This window comes from Citrus sinensis, chromosome 8 (genome assembly GCF_022201045.2).
Source record: "Citrus sinensis cultivar Valencia sweet orange chromosome 8, DVS_A1.0, whole genome shotgun sequence".
Lineage (NCBI taxonomy): Eukaryota > Viridiplantae > Streptophyta > Magnoliopsida > Sapindales > Rutaceae > Citrus > Citrus sinensis.
The window spans coordinates 1,987,056-2,010,214 of NC_068563.1; the positions used below are offsets into that span (position 1 = coordinate 1,987,056).

Consider the following 23,159-nt stretch of genomic DNA (forward strand, 5'->3'; position numbering starts at 1 on the left):
AAGAAATTCAGCAAAGGTTCCTTCCGATGAGAGCAAGCTCCTTATACAACGATCTGTTATTACTGTTGTTATAATTATAATCATCATAACCCATAAGAATGTGATAGGCTTGCCGTCTTTTTGTATTGGAAAGAACCTCCCAAGCTTCATTAATAAGCAAATTTGCAGTCTCAGCAGCGACAGAAGAACATTCATCAGGACGAAACAACTGTGCCAAGCCCTCATAACTCTGCCTGATTTCGTCCTCTCCGGCTTTATGATCTTTGATACCCAGAACCAAATACCAGCTTTTGGTTTGCACTGCGACTTTGTGCACCATGTAAGAGCTTAAGTAGTTATCGAGGCCCTGAAGATTAGGGTTCTTAAGCCGTGCTGTTTTAATGGCGTAGAGTGCGGCATCAATGTTTTTGTTTATGAATAACTCCTCTGCCATGTCTCTGCAGGCTTCAGCTTCCATATTTATGAGCTTCGGGAATAGAGCCTCTGCGGCTACTGGATTGCACAACGGAGGAGGCATTGTTGAATTGAAAAACAGGGCCAGAAACAGAGAATGTAATGTTACTTCGTTGGGTAAGTGATAAAATAGGCTAGTTTTATCATGTAGAATAAGGATTCTTTTTTGGCCTTTTTTTCTCTTTCCTAGTAAAATCAGTAATCAAGATTTAATTTTAAATGTTGATATTGACAATCAACTAACTTTTTTTTCACTTTATTTACAATTAAACTATTTTTTGTTATTAAATTTAAAAAGATTAGAAAAGAAAACACTATGAGAGAATTTTTTTTTTTTTTTGATAGGCACTATGAGAAAATTTTAATCCTATTACAAATGTAGAGGCTTAATCCGACAACGTTTTTGGTTGGTGGGTTTGCAAGGTTTTGTGTTACTCCTTAATTGCCTAGGGGCGGGTAAAATTCTTGGATTCTTTTACCGAATTAAATAAGAAAGAGTGCGTAGAAATTAAGAAACGATCCACTAATAAGATTCTCAGAATCGGATTCGCCGAAGGGATGGCAATATATATAAAGATTCGAGGTTAAAGGATAGTTGATTATTTGACCTTCAACAATTTTCTCAATTTACGGCAAATTAGTGTAAAGATTGTAAACTATAAACTTTTTTCGGATCCTTTACTTAAATACAAATTTAGAGTCATGTTCACGCCCCACATTAGCATTTTCACTGGATGCAACTTTCAAGCTCGACAATGTATATGGGTTGAAGTTTGTGTACATTATGCTCGATAAAAGCAGCGAGAGAAGTTCCAATAAAATAATAGTAGAAGGAAAAAAATACTTCGAATTTTCATGTTTGAATTCCAATTCAAATGACATTTTCGTTCATTTAGAATCTGAGTTCTTCTGCTTATGAGAACAAAGAATTTGAATTAAACCCATTATATTTATTTATTATTTTTTCCCTTGCTTTGTGCTCAAAGAGATATATTCACAATTGACTAAAATTGTTGACTCCACCATTCAACAATAGTAAAATAAAATACTATTATCAAACAATAGAAAAACGAAGATTAGTAAAAGGTAAGGGTAATCATTAATTAAATTGTTCCTGAAGGTTCAAACCATTTGAAAACCTCAGGAATATTTGTTGCCCACAATCGAAATATGGTCAGATAACTTCATGTATCACTTGGGTGAGTTTTTATTTATGCTTGCGTCATACACATATAATCATTTAAGATAAAACATATGCCTTTTGTTGAATTCTCAATGTCATGTTTGCCTAAAAATAAGATTGTAGATTAAGGACCGTTTGGGAGAGTTTTAAGGAGATTTAAAAGTAATTTTAAAAGATAAAAGTTAATTTTAGTATTCGATAATTTTTTTAAAAAATTACTCTTGGTAAAATCACCCCATTCTCTACAACGAATTTTCGAAAACATGGAAAAAATAATTTTTAAATTCGACTTTGAGAATCAATTTTATACTTAATACAATTTCATATATATCCTTATATAAATTATACAAATTCAAAATTATCTTTATTAATTAAAAAATAAAATTGTTAAATTTAAAGGAATTATTATTATAATTACCAATTATATTGAGATGGCAAAATAACAAATAAAAAATAAAATTAATAATATAAAATATTTATCTTAGTTATCAATTATTATATACACATAATAAAAAATATTTTATATACATATTTGTATGTTTATATATGTTAAATAAAATTTATGTTCAACTCAATCATTTACGTTTATACAACAGTTTGTCACCGGAATTCCCCGCATCTTGACCGGAATTCCTTCTCATAACCAAAACCTTCTTCGTCTTATGAGGGAAACTCGACGGCAATGACGACGACGCCGACGACGCAGCAGGGCTCGATGTGTTTCCCCTAAACCTTCCTACTAATGTAGGCTTAGGCTTAGGCTTATCATCATTATTATCTTCGGGATCTTGATTCTCCAATTTGACAACAACGTTCATTTCAGGATCTTGATTCTCGGCATGAATATGAACAGTTTTATCAAAACCCATCAACAAATCATAAGCCTCCCTTCTTTTCGGATCTGACAACACTTCCCACGCTTCGTTAATTAACTTATTAGCAGTATCTGCCCTGACGGACGAACACCAATCTAGTTTAAACAACTAAACTAGAGCCTCGTAACGTTTCTTGATCATGTCGACTCCGGCGCAGTGGTTTTGTTGGGAAAATATGCACTTTAAAAGCATATTTGTTTATTTAATTGTAATAAACAATTTTTCTTATTAATAAAATAAATTAGGTATTTTATTTAAGTATGTTAATTGCATTAATATTTTGAGTAAAGTCCATTTGATCATATTATATGCATTTATGTGATCACCATGTGGATTCACAGAAGACATAAATACAAGTTATCTTATTATTAAATAAATTAGTTCGTAGTTGATAAATAAAGTTGGACACTTTATTTAGGTATAGACTGTAATGAATTTATTGAATGATTTGTCTTGATCATGTATGAATTTATTGATGTAGTACGACTACATTGAACAATATCACATATGAGATTTAATTAATTTTGTAATAACTGTCAGACTTATTAAATCTCATATGTATTGATTTTACTGTAATCTTAATCTTGAGTTAATTATGATTACATGATTGTAATTATTATTCCATTTGAGTTACCAATTGGCACGACACATACTTGTAGTCAAGATTACTCGATATCTTGGTGGAAACAATTATGAGTATTGGAGTTATAGATTAACAATATAGAATTTGTACAACACATCTCTTGATGGGTTTCCGGCACTTGATCATAGAATTATCTGACCAGAGTGTGTCAACATATTTAGTATGTTGAAAATAATCATTAGAGAAAACCAGTAAGTATTAAGGAACAAGATGTAATTGAGATATCGATTTAATTAATGATGTGGTACTAATGATTGTGCAATAAAGAAATCAATGTGACTTAAGACGAATTATTGTTCGAACATACAGTTGTGAAGGTCAGTTCCAATCTTATAGTAGAGTAGAGTTGGAATTAAATAATTAGGCTTATTTAATTACAGGCTTAATTGTTGTAGCCATTATTGTATGTTCCAAAATGATCCCTAGGTTAGCTCATTTAATTGGCTGCACCACTACATGACTAATAAGCGAGATAACTAGTTATTTAGGTCAAAAGCCTAAATATATTATTTAGTGAGAGGTTACATTTAATATGCTTGTGTGTAAGGGGTCTTATGTTATTTATAAGGTGGGCCTCCTATAGAAAAAGCAAGTAACCTGACTTTTGATTTTTATTATTTGGAGTCTAAGGTTTTCACTAAAGGGAGATATAAAAAAACTTATTTTCTCTAAATAAAAAAGAAAGAGGTCACATTATAGATATCAGAGAAAAAGATTCTCTCTCTCTAATTTCGAGAGAAAAATTTTCTCTTGCTAGTTGCTTTTAATGGTGATAAAAGCGGTCACACGTCAAGTACATATCAAACCTGAGTCATAACTTAGAAGATTATTTAGTCATAACCTATAAGATTATTTAGTGGTAGATCGTGATTTAACAAGAGTTGTGGTGACGAATCGTGATCTGAGAGTTTAAATCACTTCAATAGAAAAAACAAAGATTGTTTATCGTCTCAGATTTTCAAGATATAATTTCTAAATTATGAATTCTTATATATGGAATGAAATCGATTCTAAAAAAAAATTTAATTAAAAAAACTGATTTTACCCCAACAGGGCTCTGATCCGGAGCACCGCGTACCAACTCTTCTTCGCCGCTAGCTTGTGCACCACGTAACAAGCGAAGTGGCTGTTCAGCCCATGATGGTTTGGGTTCTTCATCCGCAGTCTGTCCACGACGCAGAGGGCGGAATCGATTTTTTCTTCTTTGAATAATTCTTTTGCCATGTGTTTGCTGGCTTCCTCTTCCGTGTCTGCCAACTTGGAAAACAGAGCCTCCCTGGCTTCTGGATTGTTAAATGGGGAAGAAGACAGAGACGAAGACGACGACATCTGTAACAGCCTCCATCGGACGCGTGGTAGATTTATTTGAAGGCTGAAAAAAGATAGGAGATTTTTTTTTCTCTTTTCAGTAGCAATCTCGTGTTTATTATTATTATTATTATTTAATTAATAGCAATCAAGATTAAAAATCAAGTTAATTTGATGTTTATGAAGAAAAGAAAATGGGGAGGGGGAGCTGGAACGCAAATATACTTATGAAACATATTCCTCAATACTCCTTTACTGTAATTTTCAAACTTAAAACTAATAAAGGTTACAAGGGAATCTCATGAGATAAAAGGTGGGTGCGGAATCACTAACTATTGCTTTCTCGCATCTTATATTTTTTTGGGGGGCCACGGAACCCCCCCATTACATCAAAGTGCTGGTCCTATTAATGTGAGTTACCGACTTTGGAGTTTTGACACTGGACACTGCTCCTATTACTAACTCTGTACGAAACTTACTACTATAATTTTAGACACTTGCAGAGAAATTGTGAACTAACATTCCTCCTGCACGCCATCCGCGTTGTCTAACGCCTTATGGACTTCCACTCTGCATGGACCATAAGCCTTGCAGCAAGCAAGAAAATATACAAAATTAGCCATGTTTAAAGCAGAGAGAAGCCAGAAGTAGTGATCATAATGACCCTTGTTGATATTGCTTGGAATCCACCCCTGCTTTCCTCTACTTCTTGTAATACCATCGACTGAATTCATTATCAAGCTCGCTACCAAGCTTGCCGCTGACAACCCCACTCCGAGATAGGCGGAGGCTATGCTGGACATGCTTTTAGGCAGCTCGGAGTAGTAGAATTCCGTCTGCCCAATCATGTTGAACGCCATGGCCAAGCCGCTGAGCACGAGGTAAGGTAGTAGCCACATGGCCGACATTTGCACCACGGCTCGCGGGTCATCTGAAAGTCCTTCATCAATTGCAATACGGCGGCGAACCGTCTCTGTGATTGCCCATGCCGCCATTGATGCAGTAGAGAAAAGCAGTCCTATCCCCATCCTCTGCTTCAAGCTTAGTTGACACGGCTTCCCTTTGATTTTTGATGCTAGAGGGAGAAGGATACGATCATAGAAACCGACCCATAATGTCAGAGTGATAATCGTAAATATGCAGAAGGAAGCAGCTGGGATTTCAAAGTTGCGACTGACGTGTCGGTCCATGGAGCTTGCCTGGAGTACTGGAAATGAACTTTGGCTGAGGGTCACACCAATCATTATTCCAGTAGACCATAAAGGAATTACCTTGATCAATGCTTTTAACTCCTCTACTTGATCGACTGTACAAAGACTCCATGGATCTGAGGCTCTTCCATCTGGAGTCAAGTCTTGTTCCGGATATTTGATTATGCAAGCTTTGTTCAAACACCTGGACATAAAAATAAAATTTAAGAAGATGCAAGAAAGAATTCTAATTTTCGGTAGCACCTGAAAGCAACTGCTACCTTAAATTTTCACTTGGCACGAGACGCACGGATCCTTCTCTGTGATGGTACCTTTCTTCCGCAGCCTGAGGTGATGATAACTTTATATGTCGATTCTTATACGAGGCAACAAGGACTTGAATTAATCCAGAAAGCAAGCTTGTGTTAGCTTTTGACTTGACATAAAAGGGGGAAGCCAGGAAAAAACAAAGAGCCGATAACAACATTATTGCGGCAGGAATTCCAAACCCCACCTTCCAGCCCAAGTTATCTTGAATATAAACAATTAAAGTTACGGCAACCATAGATGACGCCGAGACAGAAACATAATACCAGCTGAAGTAACTCTTTAAGGCACTTTCACTTTTACTTTTGATGCCATCTCCCTTTTCCAACTGCTCAGCACCAAATGCCAAAGAGGATGACCGTATGCCACCACCTCCAAGCGACATAAGACCAAAAGCCAAATACAATAGCATCAATTGAGACCCTGTAGCGGATTCACAACCATCTCTTAGTGGATGGTCACAAGCTAGAGGCCTTGCATGGGGGAAGATTGTCGTCAGCCATAACAGAACCATCCCCTGTTAGTCAATCATTCAGTCCTTTTATATTTTACAGCTTCCATAAAAAAGAACTATTGCGAAATGTTAATTAAGATTAACAAATAAGTATAATTTAAACTTGATAGCTACTTGATGCAAAATATAAATTACAATAAACATAAATTTTATCACCTATTGAGGAAAAGGGCCTTGAGGTGGTCGAAGCAACAAAAAAGGCAAAAGGTCTAGTCCACGCAATTCGAAAAAGTACCTAAGGGCTGATTAAATTCACAAGAAGCGCCACCAAAATGAAAACCGTAGATGTGAACGTGGAAGTGAAAGATTACCAAAAGGCAAGTGATGCAACCGAAACCGATCATCAAATACCGGCCCACGTAGGAATCGGCGAGAAAGGCCCCAAGAATCGGCAGAAAACTCGAAGCAGCTGACCAAAAGAAGAGTACGTTCGTACCTTCTGTTATTTTCATGTTATATTCTCTGCACAGATACAGTATCATGTTTGGCATAAACCCAGTACTCGCCATACTTTCAAATGCTTCATTTGCTGTCCACCAAAAATAAAGCAAATAAAATAGAATACACACAATTGATCAAAAGGGTAACAACATCAACATGCATGCATGTAGTATTACATATTAAAAGAAAAAGCACAAGATTTTTATTTTTTTGGGGGGTAAAATGAATAACTTACCTATGATGAAAGGCAAGGTTCTGATGCCACCCTTTGGGTTTTTGTTGATCAAGAGTGGCTCTGTGATCATTTTCTTTTCTTCTGAACATGTTTCCATTTTGATTCTTTGTTGCTGTTTGCTTGCTTAGTCTCCTGTTTCTTTGTGTTTATGGAGACTAATCTATGTAAGGAGATTTTACACGTAGTAGATAAGAGAGTGTATTGGCACTCACCGAAAGTGAGAAATGCTAACATGCATGTGGAAAGCACTGATACGATAGAAAGTGGAAGAACATCAACGATGCAACCAATTAACTAAATAATTTGTTTTCTTTTTCTTTCTTTTGAGAGGTACTAATTTAATTAAATAATTAAGATGCTGCGTATGGGGGAAAAATATTTTAAAAACAACTGTTTATCAAAGGAATAGCCAATAATCTGTGATTAGTTAATGAATTGGGATATTGTTTTGAATTCTTTAATCGTCCGATGTGACTTCCACTTTATGGGATGTTGGAAGTTACGCCTAGTCAAAAGAAAGAAGTGGGAAATTAAAAAGATAAATATGTAAATAAAGAAGTGGAATGACTAGAGAATGGCGGAATAACACACAGATCCCTCTATTTGTATATTATTTTATTCAAACTATACTTGGTCTATTTGCGTAAAACAGGTTCCCGACACCTTCGGAAATGATGGTTACTCTCATTTAGGGCCGAATTTGAGCAGTACATTAGTAATAGAGTCATGTCCTCACTAAACAGTCTAAACCTAAAGCATAATACAACCCTCGCTTATCTTATGGTGTGAAGTTTTGCAGCTCTCTCATCTTTTTGTATAAAAATTATTAGCCTAAGATTGTATAAAAAAAATTTAACCTCAATATAAAAATAGTCTCTAAAATTTTAATAGTACAAACTATTATTGTATTTCATATTATAAAGATCCCAAGTAAATATCAACAAAAGGGGAGTCTAGATTACTAAATATATATGGAGAAGAAAGAGTATAAAAAATTAATAAATTAAAGGGAAATCTTCAGAGAAAGGAGGATCATAATATGATTTTTTTTTTTTGGGTAAGGCATAGTCAAGTTAAGACAAAATAAAATGGGAGAATTATCGTCCCGTTCATATCATGACATATCCAGTGACCTAATTTAGTAGGAGGTTCTTAGAAAACATGAAGGTCAAAGGGTAAAAAACCGGCATTCTTGACCAAACAATCAGCTGCAAAGTTGGTTTCATGATAAATATGTCTAATGGACACAAATCAGTTCCTTCTTAGAAGATTCTTAATCGATTTTATTAGAGGCGTGTGCACATTGGGGCTATGATCTCAGAATCAATCATTTGAAGGATGCAAAGGTTGTCTACTTCGGCCTCTAAAAATCGAATGCCGCGGATCCATACGAGTTGGAGTCCTTGGTAAAGCCCCCAAAATTCCGCCATACAAATGGAACAAAATCCAATGTTCATCCCAAAACCTGTAACCCATTTTCTGTTGGAATCACGAATTAAGCCCCTTGCACTAGTTGCTCCATTAATAGACATGTCTAATGATATGATTTATTTGAAGAACATATTCATGAATACAAGAAAGATGACTGGACTAAGGTGTGGCTGCTCATATCTTGGCTATTTTAATTGGGATTCAGGACTTGTTTGATATAAAATGATAAAATGTGGCCGTTGTTTTAGAAAATAAATAGAGAACAAGGGATACAGACGTTATTATCTATGCTCAAGCTCAACTAAACAGGAGTTGCTGGAGTCACGACACCACATCCTTTGAATTTACTTAAAGTAAAACAGTAAAAATAAAAAAAAACAAGGGTTAATTTTGTCCTGTCTCCAAATGTTTCAACATTTTTTACCGTGTCCCCAAATATTTCAACAATACTCACTCCACACCTAAATCCGTTATTTTGACCATTTATTCTAACGGTCAAAGGGTAAATTTGAAAATTTATATCCTAAATATTATTTGATGATGTTAAATTAAATTTATTTAATAATTTAATTGATGGAATTATTATTAATTACCTTGAAATAAAATTTTTTAATGTAAACATTAATTATTAAATTAATATTTTATCTCATTTTATTTTTTTCTAATTCAAGATAAAAGGTATTTCGGATATTTACTTAAATTTCAAATAGCTCCGTTAAACATAACGATCAAATTAATAGAATTAGGTGTGGAGTAAGTATTGTCGAAATATATAGATGTGTGGTGAAAAATATTGAAACATTTGGGGGCGGCAGGATAAAATTAACCCAAAAAACAACGAAAATGCGACACCACATTCTTGGAATGCGGGCCACCTTATCCTCGCTTTTCAACTTCTTTTTCATTTTTTCAAACGCTAAACTTGCGCACTTGGTTACACGTACCCGTGTCGGTATTTTAGTATCGCTTTCAGTCAGTGCTGTGGTTGCCCTCGGCACCGTGGTCCCCGGTCGGTGGCGTGATGACGTCATGAACGAGAAGAATCTACGCATTAAAAAATTGGTTAAGTAGAATTTCATTAAATTTATAATCGATAAAGGTGTTAATTTGATTGAATAAAAATTTTTATTGTTCTCGATTTTAGGCTTGATAAATTAATAAATTAATTAATTAAAAATTTAAAAGAATCTCAATTTTCTAATAAGCTCCCATTAATACATAAATTAATAATTAACTAATTTGAATATAAATACTATGAGACTTTTATAAAATAAGTTTCCAATGTCCCTTTCTTCTTTTAGAAATTGATTTGACTTGATTTTCATCTTTAATTTTTGTAATGCTAAAAGAAATTCCAGCATGGTGTAGTCGTTTTATGACAAGAAATTATTTAATGTCAATATTGATTAAATTGTTTCTCTGCGTGAGATAGTTTTTATAGTAAAACTGTTATCTTCAACTTCTCCCTCTTTAATCTTTATCATTTTTCATTACACTTCCAATCATGTGATCATTGCTCAAAATGAAAATCATATCACACAGCTTGAAAAAGTCATTACTCTAATTATATTATCTCTATACTTCATAAAAATTTATGCTCTAAATGTGATATTATCTTTATAAATTAATATGATTAATTTATTACCTATTGGTAGATTAATATTCGTTAAATCAATATATTTTTAATTTATGTAGGTGGGACTACATTAAATTATAATATCACAACGTTATTGTATGAACTCATGTATTCCATAGCTGCATTTTCTTGATTAAAGGTGAAAGAACTTTCTGAATTGAAGTGCGCATATTTTCTTTTTCTTTTTTTTAATATATATGCACAGCAGCACGTGCATGAATGTGGCACCATATCTTATCTCCTTGTAAAACATTTTTGGATTACACCACCTTTTATTTCCTAATCTTTATTCTTTATTCTTTTTTTTTTTTACTGAGATGACAAAATAAAAAATAAAATTAATAATATAAAATATTTATTTTAATTATCAATTATTATATATACGCAATAAAAAATATTTTATATACATGTTTATATATATTAAATAATTTTTTTTTCAATTCAATCATTTATATTTATACAACAATTTAACAATGAGATTTACCAAACATATATGATTGTATAGTTGATTATTTATTTAGTACAACAATTTTTTAAAAAAAGATACAACATTACCAAATTTGCCCTAACTCATAATAAAAATAAAAGGATCTTTTATTGAGTGGGAGAATCAGAAAAAAACATATGAGATCATTCCAAACATAATTATAGTTATTTCTAATATTTCCCAAATCAGGCAAATATCTCAAATCCTAATATAACAATAACTGACTTAAATAAAAAAAAAAAAGCAAAAAGAAATTAAATAGTAGAATCTTTGACCTAAAATTGGGTAGGGTTTCCCAAGTGAACGTGATCTCAATAATCTATAACCCATAAGCATATTGTAGGACTCCCTTCTTATTGGATCCGAAAGAACATCACAGGCACCATTTATAAGCTTTTCAGCACTATCAATCATGACAGATGAAGGACATTGATCCTGCTGATGATCACTGAATGAATACTTTTGCTAACTCCTAATGTTTCTTGATTTTATGAAATCCAGTGCTGTGATCTGGATACCAAGAATCGTATACCAGCTCTTCTTTTCAGTTGCAAGCTTGTGCACCGCATAGGCTGCGTAGTATTTATCAATTGCTGAAAGATTAGGGTTCTTGGAACGTGCTCTCTTGAGGGTGTAGAGTGCGGAATCAAATTTTTTTTCTAAACTATGAACTCTTCAGCCTTGTTTATGATTACGGAGTGGGCCTCTTCTTCAACTATTGAGTTTTTAAATTTTGATGAATAATTTTTGCATCTTCCTCTTCTATCATTAGAGTGAAAGCCCTTGCGGCTTTTGACGAGTTATTGTTTAATATTTGAGAAGCCATATTCTCCAACTTTGATGAGATTATAATTAAGAAGCGTTTTCTGTTATATTAAAATATGGAGAGTCAAAAACCGACATCGGTTTGATTTAATTTTTTTTTGCATGGGTGGTGGGTTTGAAAGGGCGTGTCCAGTCACTTTTTTTCAATATGAATGTTATATAAAATATGGAGAGTCAAAAAGCGACATCGGTTTGATTTAATTTTTTTGCATGGGTGATGGGTTTGAAAGGTTCGCAAATAAACTCCTAATTTGACCAGGAGAAGGATCTTCTTCAAAATTAAATTACAATACGTACAAATTAATTGGATTGGGATTTGGTGTTGATATGAGATTTTGCTCACAATCTAAGGAGATAATGACATGCGCCATTTATTGTTGTCAATGGCCAAGATTTATTTTCCTCATTTATTTTTTCTCTTCGGTCAATCTTAAACGACAGCGTATTATTAGCTACTTCTACATATGGATTTTTCCCAAACTCAAGTCATGAGCGTAAAACACCAACAAAATATCTTAGCACCAGACCAGCCACCACATGAAGGAAAGGCTTAAAGTAAAAAGTTTTTTAGATTCCGATTTCAACAAGCAGAATAAACTTTGCCATTTTTCTTAATTTGCTTCTTGGGTGGGTTTGTAGAAGTTTTAAGATTTTGATTTCATTGAGCAAAAAAAGAACTTTTGTACTGTGTAATTGGGTCTTTGTTTAATTTTGTATCTCACTTTCTCCTTCATCATCTATATCTTCATCCTCACATAAGCGGAAGAAAGATTAGGGAAAGATTTTGATAAAATTTAAGAAAGTTTTCATTTCTTTTAAAAATACACATCTTTGACATTTAAAAGATCTAATTCCATATATATAGTGTCTTATATAAGTTAGTATTTGAGTGCTTTTACGTACATTCTTAACTAATAACACGATCACAAGAGCACCAAGAATGCCAATTTTCAATTACTATATTTTCAAAATTAATAACAACTTATATCATTCACTAATTAATTTTAGTATTTAACTGATCATAAAATTAAGTTTTGAGTTGTGAAATAATTACAAGTCGGCAATTTGATAGACAAAAATTATTTCCCTGACTTGAGCAATAAAATCAAACAAAACCAGGAGAATTGTTATAAAACAATCTTTTACAAGGAAAGAACAAAATTGATCCTTAATTATAGGAACAAGTTTGGCGATTTCGGTGGTGGTCTACTGATCTTGACAATCTTCCTGGTGACGGCACGATGATCAAGAAGCGGCAAAGGCGACGATGCTGTTGATGAGGATGCAGAGCTGGGGTTTCTGAACGTTTCTGATGATTTAACGAACTGAACATTAATAACATTATTATTCTTACGATTAGTAAAGCCCATAAGCAGGTCATAGGCTTCCTTTCTTCTTGCATCCGAAAGAACTTCCCAAGCTTCAGTTACAAGCTTGTTTGCATTCTTTACTTCAACAAAAGAGCACATGTTCGGCTGCTGAAACAATGTAGACAGGACCTCATAATGTTTATTGATTTCTTCAACTCTGGTGGCGCCGCCGCCGCGACCTTCTTTCAGGCCAAGAACTCCGTACCAGCTTTTAGTTTCGGATGCAAGCCTATGCACCAAGTATGACGCCGTGTATCTACCAAAGCCAGGAATGTCATTAGGGTTAAGGTTCTTGTTCTTATTAGTGTCGTGCAGTACTGCCACAATGGCACGTAGTGTGTCTCTGCATGCCTCTGTATCCTTATCGATCAAGTACTCTTTTGCTATGCCATCTGCAGCATCCTTATAAGCCAACGGAGAAGCCATCGTTGAACCCAAACTCGCAAATAAGACTGAGAGTGGAGCAGGTGTGTGTTCGTTTTGTTGGAGATGATGTGAAAGCGTCTGTATCTGTGATGTGCTTTATATAGAATCAAAATCCGACATCGTTTAGGTTTCCTATGAATGCACGGTTAGGTTTCCTTTTATCCGCTTGTCTTTAAAATTAAATAAGAAACCGTCTACATCAAGATACTATAATCAAAATAAATGGTAATTAAAATAAGGAACAGAGTCAAATGAGAGCCGATCTTATTTCATAAATTTTACCACAAAGAATCCAATTTTTTACAAGCAGATAAAAGATTTGTAAGATGTAGTAGCTTAGTAAGCAGATCAAGTTATACAACTTGTGTACTGAGATGGAATACTTCTATACTTTTTTTTTCTCTTTTCGCCCAAGTCATTGTCCATGATTGGAAAAGCACCATGTCCAACAATTTCAATACCCTCTGCTTATTCATTTTCAAAACTATGATGAAGGGAAGAACCTGCTGAGGTTACAGGGCAGTGAATAGAAGTCACTGGTCCTGGCATCTCGATTAAAATACTGGAACTTCCCCCACCAATGCCTGCCACAGTCTTGCCGCGTTGCGCTGTGGCCTAGACTGTGAGTGCAATCCAAGAAGTACGCAACAATGATTGCCACGGTTGCTGGTGACGAGAAAATCACTTGCATCATGTTGTTGAACTGTATGCACAGCAAAAATCAGAAAGTTAGCTTCACTGTTGTATGGCAAGTACTCTGAATATTGCTGTGTATCGATTATACGCACTGATGTTGAAGCAGTGTGCACAGGGTCGTGTCCGGAAATGTAAAGGTATTCGTTGAAGTAACGTGTCACGGAAAGGCCTATGAAGAGGGAGAAGCCTAAAATGAACTTTGACCTGAAGCTGTTGAGGTTGCAGAATTGCAGGAAACCTAAACCTGCCGAAGCTGCACATCCCACGGTTCATGACAATCAAAAAGTCAAGTCTAAATGTTACGTGTTAGTAGAGATCAAGTTACGCCCTATGCATACCCACGTAGGCGAAGAGGACACAGGACAAGGCTGCCACGATTGGCAATGGGATAGAAGCTAGAATAGCACCGAATTTGCCTGTTAGCAACATGCATTGTGACACCATCAGACTCACGAGTGAAAAAAAAACAATAGAAATGTTCCAGGACTAGCTTGTACTGCCATATGGAGTACCACACCTAGTACAGAGAAGAAAAGCATAAATCCTGCTGATATCTGAACAACTCTACGACTTCCATTCCGTGTTAATCCCAAAAGACCTGCATTTTCACTAGAAAAAAAGCAACAAAACTTTTGATAGCTCATAGTGTCTTGGAGATCATTTTGCCAGGATAGGGACATGCACTGGCTAAAACACCAAGCGCGGTAATCAAAACAAACTCAAAAAGTTAAAAATCTCCCTACACTGAAGCGGCGCAGCCACTTCCTGTGCCAAAGGCTCCATCCAGCAATAAACCTAATCCCTGAAATTCAATAAATCAAACCAATGACCCTGATTTTAGAATCCACAAATATGAAACATAGATGACAATAGTGGAATGGCGAGAATCCTTTGCTAATACCTGCCAACCAATGCCGCGGCTGAGTACACAAGGTGGCATAGGAGTGGCACTACCATACCTTGATGCTGCAATAAATGTACCCGTAGACTGCCAAAGAAAAGAATGAAACAAGTTGATCTCAGTAGAATCATAATGCAGATTCTCGATATACAGGTTTTGAAACCCATGGGCGATAAGCTGAAGCAAAATAATTTTCGCAAGCGTTCAAATTTATGATCTATGTCTTGCAGGTTCCAGCACCATGCTTAGCTCCCCACAAAGCCGAAAACATTAAAATAAAAATCATTTCATGATCTTCAATTCCCGTAACAGCTAGTCACATAATAAGAATTGCTCTTTATAAATCAAACCTCAATAATAGCAACAAAAGAAGCAGCCATCATGGCAAAAGCATCACCAGCATTGAAAAGAGGGGGACCCCATTGAAGAGGAAATGGAACCATTATCCTGTGAAGGAGAAGCAAAACATTGTTGAAGGTCATAATAATACCACTAGTCCTCAATGAATCATTTACGGTAGCTAATATTAGATAAATCTCTTTAAAGAAAACTTTATTGAAAAGAATAATTTTACCATGGAGCGGCAGTAATGAGTCCAGAGCGATCAGTACGACAGCTAGTTTGTGTGCTTGGAGGTCTATTATCATATAGTCCGGTTAAGGTCAAAATTTCAGCATATCCCCACACAATAGCAACAGTGAATAGGATTGCAAATCGGTCAAATATGGCTCTTTTGGATTTCATCACATGGGGAAGATACTGCATTGAATCAGCTATAAAAAAGGATTAGACAAAATAACACCTGGAGTAGAGAGAGCATAAACAGGACAATAGGCAGCGGTCAGGAACTTTAAACCGAGCACCCCATGCTATGTTCCAAGGCGGAGTTTTTCAAGTAAATATACAATTTCAGTTGACTGAAAGACGAGCAATTAAAGAATAGAATTGACCTGGGACAAAAGAACCAGTATTATCAATGCTGGGAGTCCAACCTCGATGCATTTTGCCAGCTACAAGCACAAAACAAAGGATAAGCTAACTTCTTCTGTTTTTGCTTTGAAGAAAGTAGCACAACCCTATGCAATTAGCAAAAGCACTTTAAATGGTTTGGGCTCGCTGTCTTACCTGTGGGAAGCCATGTGCATACAGTCCTAGTCCAGTTAGAGTTACTAGAGGGACCGCGGCAAGAGGGTTAAGAAATCTGCATCACAAGAAACCGAAGCAAGTAAATATTGAAATTACTGAATGCAATGAGGCAGCTTTCGTGACATTCTACCTTCCAAATATTGTTCCGAATCCAAAAAATCCAATTAGCATGTTGAAGAGTGATGCCATAATGAGTGCCCCTTGCATAGTTTTCATGGATTCTTTGAACCTCTGAAAAATGGAACCATCAAAGACAGGCACTTTGTTAACCATCTATGAGCTTAACAAAGCAATAACCAACCTGTTCAGGATCTGTGTATATGTTGAATCTATTGGAAGCAGCAATGGATATAGAGGTGATATTGAAAGCATAGGAACCACCCATCACCACAGGAAGCCGGGTTCCAAACGAAGTTTGCAAGAGTGTGTTTATGCCCGCAACAAAGAGCGAAGTGTTGATTACTTGAGCCTTCTCTACCTATTATTATCAAGATGATTAGTGAATTTGAACGAATAATAATTAAAAAAAAAATGCATCTAATTTTAGAAAGTTTTCGCTAAAAGTCATTACATTGCCTCCACCCATTAAAGGAACAAGTGTTGTCGGAATGATCACAGTGGTTCCAAGCATTACTAGATAGTGCTGGAATCCTAGAATCATTGCTTCAGCTGCAATCAATGTAATAAATATTAGCACTTAATAATTTAACATAAAAAAACTATGTATAAGTAAATCAGAGTACTGTAATTTTTCAAATTATCACCTTCTAAGATTAAAAAAAAGCACAATTCAATTAAACTAGAAGCAAAATTTGAACCGAAAAGAAAGCTTGGAAAGGAAAAACAGAGTATTCAAGCCATGGAGCCACACTGATTATATAAAAACATGAGGAAAGGCTGTAAAATTACACCAAGGGGGTGAGCTGGAGACACAAAAGTCGACGCCGGGAAGCTGTTCTTTAACAGGATGTGGCTGACACTCATCAGGTTTTGATGCCATTCTGCTCTCAAATCAACGACTTCCGCAGCACTTTGTGTCACTGGTTTCTGTCTTAAAGAGCTTCGCAGATAGAAGAAGAGTGTAGTCTAAGGAAAAGGGAAAGCACTAGTGCAAAAATGGGAACTATTTATTGCTGAATTAAAATCGTTTAAAAAATCTTATAATGATTCTTATAAGTTACAGAATATAAAGTACAGTCATTACATAGTTATTACTAATTCTTAATATCACAACTAGCCGTTATTCTTTTAATAAGGTCATAATTAGCTTAACATCAAGGCTTAAATTATAGGAAACGATATTCCATATAATATCACATACATAAACTAAGTATTATGCTTTGAGCAACTATGAAATTGAAAGTATCTTGCAGTTGAAGGAACTGATAGTACGCGCGAGGGCGTTGCCTCTTTGTTTTTGTGACACAGCTTTTTAGTATGTCTCGTTTTTCTTAATTTAAGTTTATAATATTTAATGCTACCGAAAGAAATAGAGAGAATTGCAAAAGGGTATTTTTGTAAGTTTTGCGGATCTTATGGGATGTACTTCATAGATTCAAATACCACAATGAGCATTACACGAAAACAAGTCACATCAAAGATTCCAAGTTAAAGGGCAATCGATTTTCCTTCAACACTATTTTCTTTACATCAAATGTCAGGTTTGTAACATAGTAAAGGGATTTCTGATCCTTTACTAGAACCTGTAGTGGCAAATTCTAAAGCATCTATAAAAGACTTGTAATTACAAGCTTGGCCAGCGGCTCAAGTTTGTTGCATCATCTCTGATTTTACATATTTTCAACAGAGCAGCCATTGTAAAACCTCCAAACTTAGAATGAAGGGAAGAACCTATTAAGGTTCCATGGCAGCGAATAGAACTCTTCGCTCCTGGTATCACGCTCAAAATAGCGGAACTTCGCCCACCAGTGCCTGCCACTGTCACGCCTTGTTGCACTGTGCCCAAGACTGTGAGTGCAATCCAAGAAGTAAGCAACAATGGTTGCTACAGTTGCCGGGGATGTGAAAATCACTTGAATTATGTTGTTGAACTGTAATCATTAAGGGAAAAAAAAAATAGAATTGGTTTATGGTACTCTTAGTAAAAAGTAAACAAACAATGGCGAGGCTATCAAACAAAGCTATGTGTCTACTATACCGATGTTGATTTAGTGTTCACTGGGCCGTGTCCAGAATTGAGCTGATACTGATTGAAGTACTGTGCCACTGAAAGGCCCATGAAGAGGGAGAATCCTAAAATAAACTTTGACCTGAAGCTGTTCAGGTTGCAGAATTGGAGGAAACTCAAACCTGCCGCAGCTGAACCCGAAATACAAAATCAGATGGTGTTGAGATTGCAGTAATTCACTCAAGAGACTAATTCAGCCTTTTTTTTAATTTTTTTTTATAAAGATGTAGACGAGATACATACCCACATAGGCAAAGAGGACACAGTACAGAGCTGCCACAATAGGTAATGGAATAGAGGCAAGAACAGCCCCAAATTTTCCTGTCAACAACATTAATTATGATACCATCGGACGCGTAAGTACCTCTTTTGCCATATATTTAACTAAAAATGAAATATGCTCAATTCTAAGATCCTATTTCAAGGGAAATGCACTTGAACTGTACTGAGTGATCAGTTAAGCCAAATTAGAGAACAACACAAGAAATTCCAGGACTATTTATATGGACACATAAAGAACCTCACCTAATATGGAAAAGAAAAGCATAAATCCTGCTGATATCTGAACAACTTTTCGACTTCCATTTCGTGTTAATCCCAAAAGACCTGCATTTTCACTGAAAAAGCAACAAAACCTGTTAGCTCACAGTTTTGGAGGTCATTTTGCTAGGATTGGCACATGCACAGGGTTACACACGCAAGTGTGGCAATTTCACTGACAGCTGTGCACATTCCGAGCTATGTGAGATTTTACAAATAAATCAAAGTATCCAATATTAATTACAGATTGCCATTAACCAATTTTACTGTTTCATTTGATGCACTTAATTACAGTTTATGCAGGTATTGAGATTCTATGCCTAAGCAGAGAGGAGTCATAGTGGAGATGCCCTCATCATAAAGACTTCTTTACAAAAAGCTATTCACTAACTTCAAAAGTTTAAACTTTCTTACACTGAAGCAGTGCAGCCAGATCCTGTGCCCAAAGCACCATCCAGCAAAAGACCTATTCCCTGGAATTCAGAAAATCAAACCAGTGATCTTGATTTGAGAACCCAGAATTATGGACTATATATAATAAAAGTGCACATAGCAGAATCCCTTACTTGCCAACCAATACCGCGGCTTAGTACAGACGGTGGCTTAGGGGTGGCACTCCCATATCTTGAAGCTGCTAAAAACGTACCTGTAGACTGCTCAATAAAAGAAGGAAAAAGGTTCATCTTATTAGAATCACAATACAAATTATCCTTCCTTATGATTTAAACCTTGCAGCACCACTCTTAACTGCCCCCCCCCCCGTCCCCCCCTCAACAAACCAAACCAAAAAACAAAAAGAAAAAAAAGGCAAAACAGCTTGCATCATCTCATAATCTTCATTCCCAGTTAGGAGTTAATCACATGTTCAGAATAGTTCTTTATAAATCAAACCTCGACAATAGCAACAAAAGAAGCAGCCATCATAGCGAATGCATCACCAGCATTGAAACGGGGGCTTCCATACTGAAATGGATATGGAACCCGTATCCTACGTAGGAGAAACAAAATTAAAGGTCATAATAATGCCAGTACTCCTCAAGGAATCATTTGCACTGGCTAATATCAGATTAGATAAATCTCCTTTGAGCAAAGTACAAAAGAATAATTTTACAAGAATTTCAATTGGGCTGTTATGTATAAGCTCACCATGGAGCAGCTTTAAGAAGTCCAGCACGATCTGTACGACAGCTAATTTGAGTATTTGAAGGTTTATCATCATAAGCACCAGCAAGAGTCAAAACTTCAGCATATCCCCATACGATAGCAACAGTGAAGAGGACTGCAAGTCGGTCAAATATGCCTCTTTTGGATTGCAACATATGCGGAATATACTGCAAATTAAGAATCAGTCATCCACATTGTTAGACAAACCAAAATAAATTCAAGATAAACTCCATTAAGTGAACAGTGAAAAGGATCATTGTTTTTAAATTTTTTATAGATTTAAAGACAAGAACAACTAAGAATAGATCTGACCTGGGATAAAACAACCAATATGATTAATGCAGGGAGTCCAACTTCAATGCACTTTGCCAGCTATAAGCATTCACCAAAGAGAAGAGAATGTCATTTTCAGAAAAGGGATAATTGTAGAGGTGAAAATGCAACTCAACACAAAGAGTTATGCAGAAAATGGAAGTCAACAAAGACTTTCTAACCATATCACATGTAATTTAAAAGATTAAATCAGTGAGACACAAAGCCATAAAGATCCCTCGGTCGAAATTTCATTACAACAAAGATCCAGAACCAGCATTTTAAGATTAGTAATCTAATGGTTCTTGGGCAAACTATTCAGAGATGTTAATTAGCCTGGAATTCTGTGTCTGTGACCAGCTCATTGTGACATTGAGCAGCAACTAAGCATGATAGGAACAGATAAATGTTAGTCACAGAATAAGTACATTAAGGAGTGCAGGAGTTATTCTACTAATATCAAAAGTTGTCCCCAAAAATCCAGCATATGACTACAAATAAACATAAACAGCTGACTAGTAACAGAAGTGATACTCTTGACCGCCTAAACTTCAACGCTACGTTTTTGTAATAGGCAGTGTAAATTTATATAAGTTAGGGCACAAGGGACTTCATTTTTGAGCTGGCTGAAAATTCTTTCGAAGCCAACAGTATGGATGTAGGAAAAGAACTAAGAAAATTGCTTCTTTAACTCGGGAAATGACTCCAAACAGTTTGGAAGCAGAGAAGCATAATTAACATTAGCAAATAAGGTCATCGAAATTGAACCAAAATTCCCCATTTCAAAACAAGATGAAAACGTATATTAAACTAGCCATTTCTGTTTTTGCTTTGAAGAATGAAGCAAAACCCTTGACATTCTTACCCTTGGGAAACCTAGTGCATATAGACCTAGTCCAGTAAGGGTGACCAGGGGAACCGCAGCAAGAGGGTTAAGAAATCTGCATCACAAGAAACCGAAACAGAACCACAATATAATATCAGCTTCATGGCAAGATAAGACTTCACCGAATCTATTAAGGCAGTTAAGCTACATCCTACCTTCCAAATATTCTCCAGAAGCCAAAAAAACCAATTATCATGTTGAAGAGTGACGCCATAATAATTGCTCCTTGCAAGGTCCTCATGGATTCCTTGAACCTCTGCAAATAGCAAAAATTCATTATATTAATTAACAACCAACTCATCCTCTTGATATCCAAAAAATTAGAGAAGCGCAGAAGAAAACGGCAGACCAACCTGATGGGGATCAGTGTATTGCTTGAATCTGTTGGACGTAGCGATGGACACAGCAGGGATAATGAAAGAATAGGAACCCCTCATCACAACCGGGAGCCGAGTTCCAAACAAAGTCTGCGAGAGTGTGTTGATGCCCGAAACAAAGAGCAAATTGTTGATGACTTCAGCCTTCTCTACCTGTTCATCAAGAACATTACAGAAGCATTTGAGTCAACAGAAATTGTAAACATGAATTAGAACTTTTTCTCAAAACACTCCTTACATCGCCTCCGCCCATTAAAGGGACAAGCATAGATGGAATGATAACTGTAGTTCCAAGCATTACTAGATAATGCTGAAATCCAAGAATTATCGCCTCAGCTGCAATTAATGCAACAATTAATAAGAAGAATTTCATATTAAAAGAAAAATGCAAAACATTTTCCTTCACTTATTTATATTAGTTTCAATTTCTTCAGTCTATCTCTTATTCTTTACATGCATAGAGGCGTATCCAAGCAATGCATTATGCATGCATTATTTATATTTTGAACGAAAAGATAGAAAAGTTACGCCAAGGAGGCGAGCTGGAGACGCAAAAGTCGATGCCGGGAAGCTGATCTTTAACCGGAAACGGCTGAAACTCATCGGCTTTCGAACCTCCTCCTCCTCCACCGCTGCCCGCCATTGTTGCGCCGTTCCGCCTTTCTTTCCTTTGTTTCTGTTCAAGCAAGGAAGCTTTGCTTGTCTTCAGATATAGAGGCGAGAGAGCGAGAAAACGTGTCGTGCAAGAAACAGCCAGAGCAAGCACACTGATGACGGATTGATGATCATGGTGATGAGCTGAGACACTTAAACAATTAGGACAGGTTAGGCCGCGTCGTTATGACTTATAATCACTAATATGTTTTTGCAAAATTATACTTGTTTACTTATGAATTTTGCTACAGTTGTTGAATCGTTTCTTGCTTTGATTTATTAGCGGAGACTAGAGAACGAGAGAAAGAGATCGGAAAGCTACCTACTGCAGCTGCATGAGTGTGACAGATTCTTCACTGACACAAATTAAAAAGCTAGCTCTTTTTTGCCTTCTGACAGCATCCACACTGCAGAATTGAGATTAATTTTTTAAAAAAAATACAACAATGAACTAATTAATTAGTATATTTTAGAAGATGCTGAACTAACTTGTAAGTTTGATACCACCATAATTCAAAATAATAATAATAATAAAAGGGTCTGATACCACCAGCATGTTGTTTGTTTTCAAATGTGGAAGAGTATGAAGATGACATGGAGCTTGTTGGTGATGAGTCGTTTTAAAGCGTTACTACTTGCGTTTTGAGCTTTTTTGCCTTTCTTCTAAAAAGATTCGGACAATTCCAATGCTCGCTAATTGCCCTGAGAAGCTGAATCTGAATGGAATTTGAATTTTTTTTTTCCTTTTTTTAATAATTTGTTAATTCCTTACTAACTAACTTACAATGTCTTCAAAATATGCCCCAAAAAAAATATATAATATTCAAATAGGATCCGCTTGAATTTTACATGAACCGTAGGTTAAAACTTAGCATCACCCGTTAGTTACACTTCGATTTTTGAATATTGTTTTATTTTTTATTTTTTTGGTACGTATGGCGTCGCTTGTAA

General features: G+C 35.6%; 4 protein-coding genes across 11 annotated transcripts in view; 1 reads left to right on the forward strand and 3 right to left on the reverse strand.

The window, feature by feature from the left end:
- LOC127899080 (uncharacterized) overlaps positions 1-624 on the forward strand; it is an 18,313-nt gene extending 17,689 nt beyond the window's left edge. The window contains exons 2-3 of one of the 2 annotated variants that reach the window (XM_052431858.1): positions 17-319; positions 444-624. In XM_052431858.1, coding sequence (XP_052287818.1) covers positions 17-319; positions 444-578 — 438 coding nt within the window. In that variant the 3' untranslated portion in view covers positions 579-624. The remainder of the gene's footprint in view (positions 1-16; positions 320-443) is intronic. The other variant, XR_008050896.1, reaches the window with a different exon arrangement.
- LOC102610772 (protein NRT1/ PTR FAMILY 1.2-like) overlaps positions 1-7,318 on the reverse strand; it is a 16,365-nt gene extending 9,047 nt beyond the window's left edge. The window contains exons 1-4 of one of the 5 annotated variants that reach the window (XM_052431852.1): positions 7,170-7,318; positions 6,805-7,022; positions 5,934-6,496; positions 4,685-5,857 (exon numbers count right to left, since the gene is read on the reverse strand). In XM_052431852.1, coding sequence (XP_052287812.1) covers positions 4,978-5,857; positions 5,934-6,496; positions 6,805-7,022; positions 7,170-7,266 — 1,758 coding nt within the window. In that variant the 5' untranslated portion in view covers positions 7,267-7,318 and the 3' untranslated portion in view covers positions 4,685-4,977. The other 4 variants (XM_052431855.1, XM_052431856.1, XM_052431853.1 and 1 more) reach the window with 4 other exon arrangements.
- Positions 7,319-13,606: 6,288 nt separating this feature from the next.
- Positions 13,607-17,087, reverse strand: LOC102624064 (nucleobase-ascorbate transporter 4-like). Its single transcript, XM_025101719.2, has 14 exons — positions 16,997-17,087; positions 16,659-16,756; positions 16,389-16,565; positions 16,218-16,318; positions 16,067-16,142; positions 15,892-15,951; positions 15,516-15,700; positions 15,292-15,388; positions 14,942-15,028; positions 14,784-14,842; positions 14,558-14,649; positions 14,379-14,456; positions 14,133-14,293; positions 13,607-14,047 (listed from the first exon to the last, which is right to left on the reverse strand). Exons 1-14 carry the CDS (start codon positions 17,085-17,087, stop codon positions 13,829-13,831), a joined length of 1,581 nt encoding a protein of 526 aa, XP_024957487.2. The 3' UTR covers positions 13,607-13,828.
- A 608-nt stretch (positions 17,088-17,695) lies between these two features.
- Positions 17,696-22,912, reverse strand: LOC102629417 (nucleobase-ascorbate transporter 4). 3 transcript variants are annotated; one of them, XM_052431691.1, is made up of 16 exons: positions 22,756-22,912; positions 22,531-22,615; positions 22,083-22,360; positions 21,793-21,890; positions 21,531-21,707; positions 21,333-21,433; positions 21,157-21,232; positions 20,292-20,351; positions 19,962-20,146; positions 19,707-19,803; positions 19,382-19,468; positions 19,230-19,288; positions 18,801-18,892; positions 18,519-18,596; positions 18,246-18,406; positions 17,696-18,138 (listed from the first exon to the last, which is right to left on the reverse strand). In XM_052431691.1, the coding sequence occupies exons 3-16, from the start codon at positions 22,195-22,197 to the stop codon at positions 17,920-17,922; spliced, it is 1,605 nt and encodes a 534-aa protein (XP_052287651.1). In that variant the 5' UTR covers positions 22,198-22,360; positions 22,531-22,615; positions 22,756-22,912; the 3' UTR covers positions 17,696-17,919. The 3 variants fall into 3 exon arrangements, with proteins under 3 accessions (XP_052287651.1, XP_052287653.1, XP_052287652.1); XM_052431693.1 differs by lacking the exon at positions 22,756-22,912 and having other exon boundaries at positions 22,083-22,352; XM_052431692.1 differs by lacking the exons at positions 22,531-22,615; positions 22,756-22,912 and having other exon boundaries at positions 22,083-22,450.
- Between the last annotated feature and the right edge of the window lie 247 nt (positions 22,913-23,159).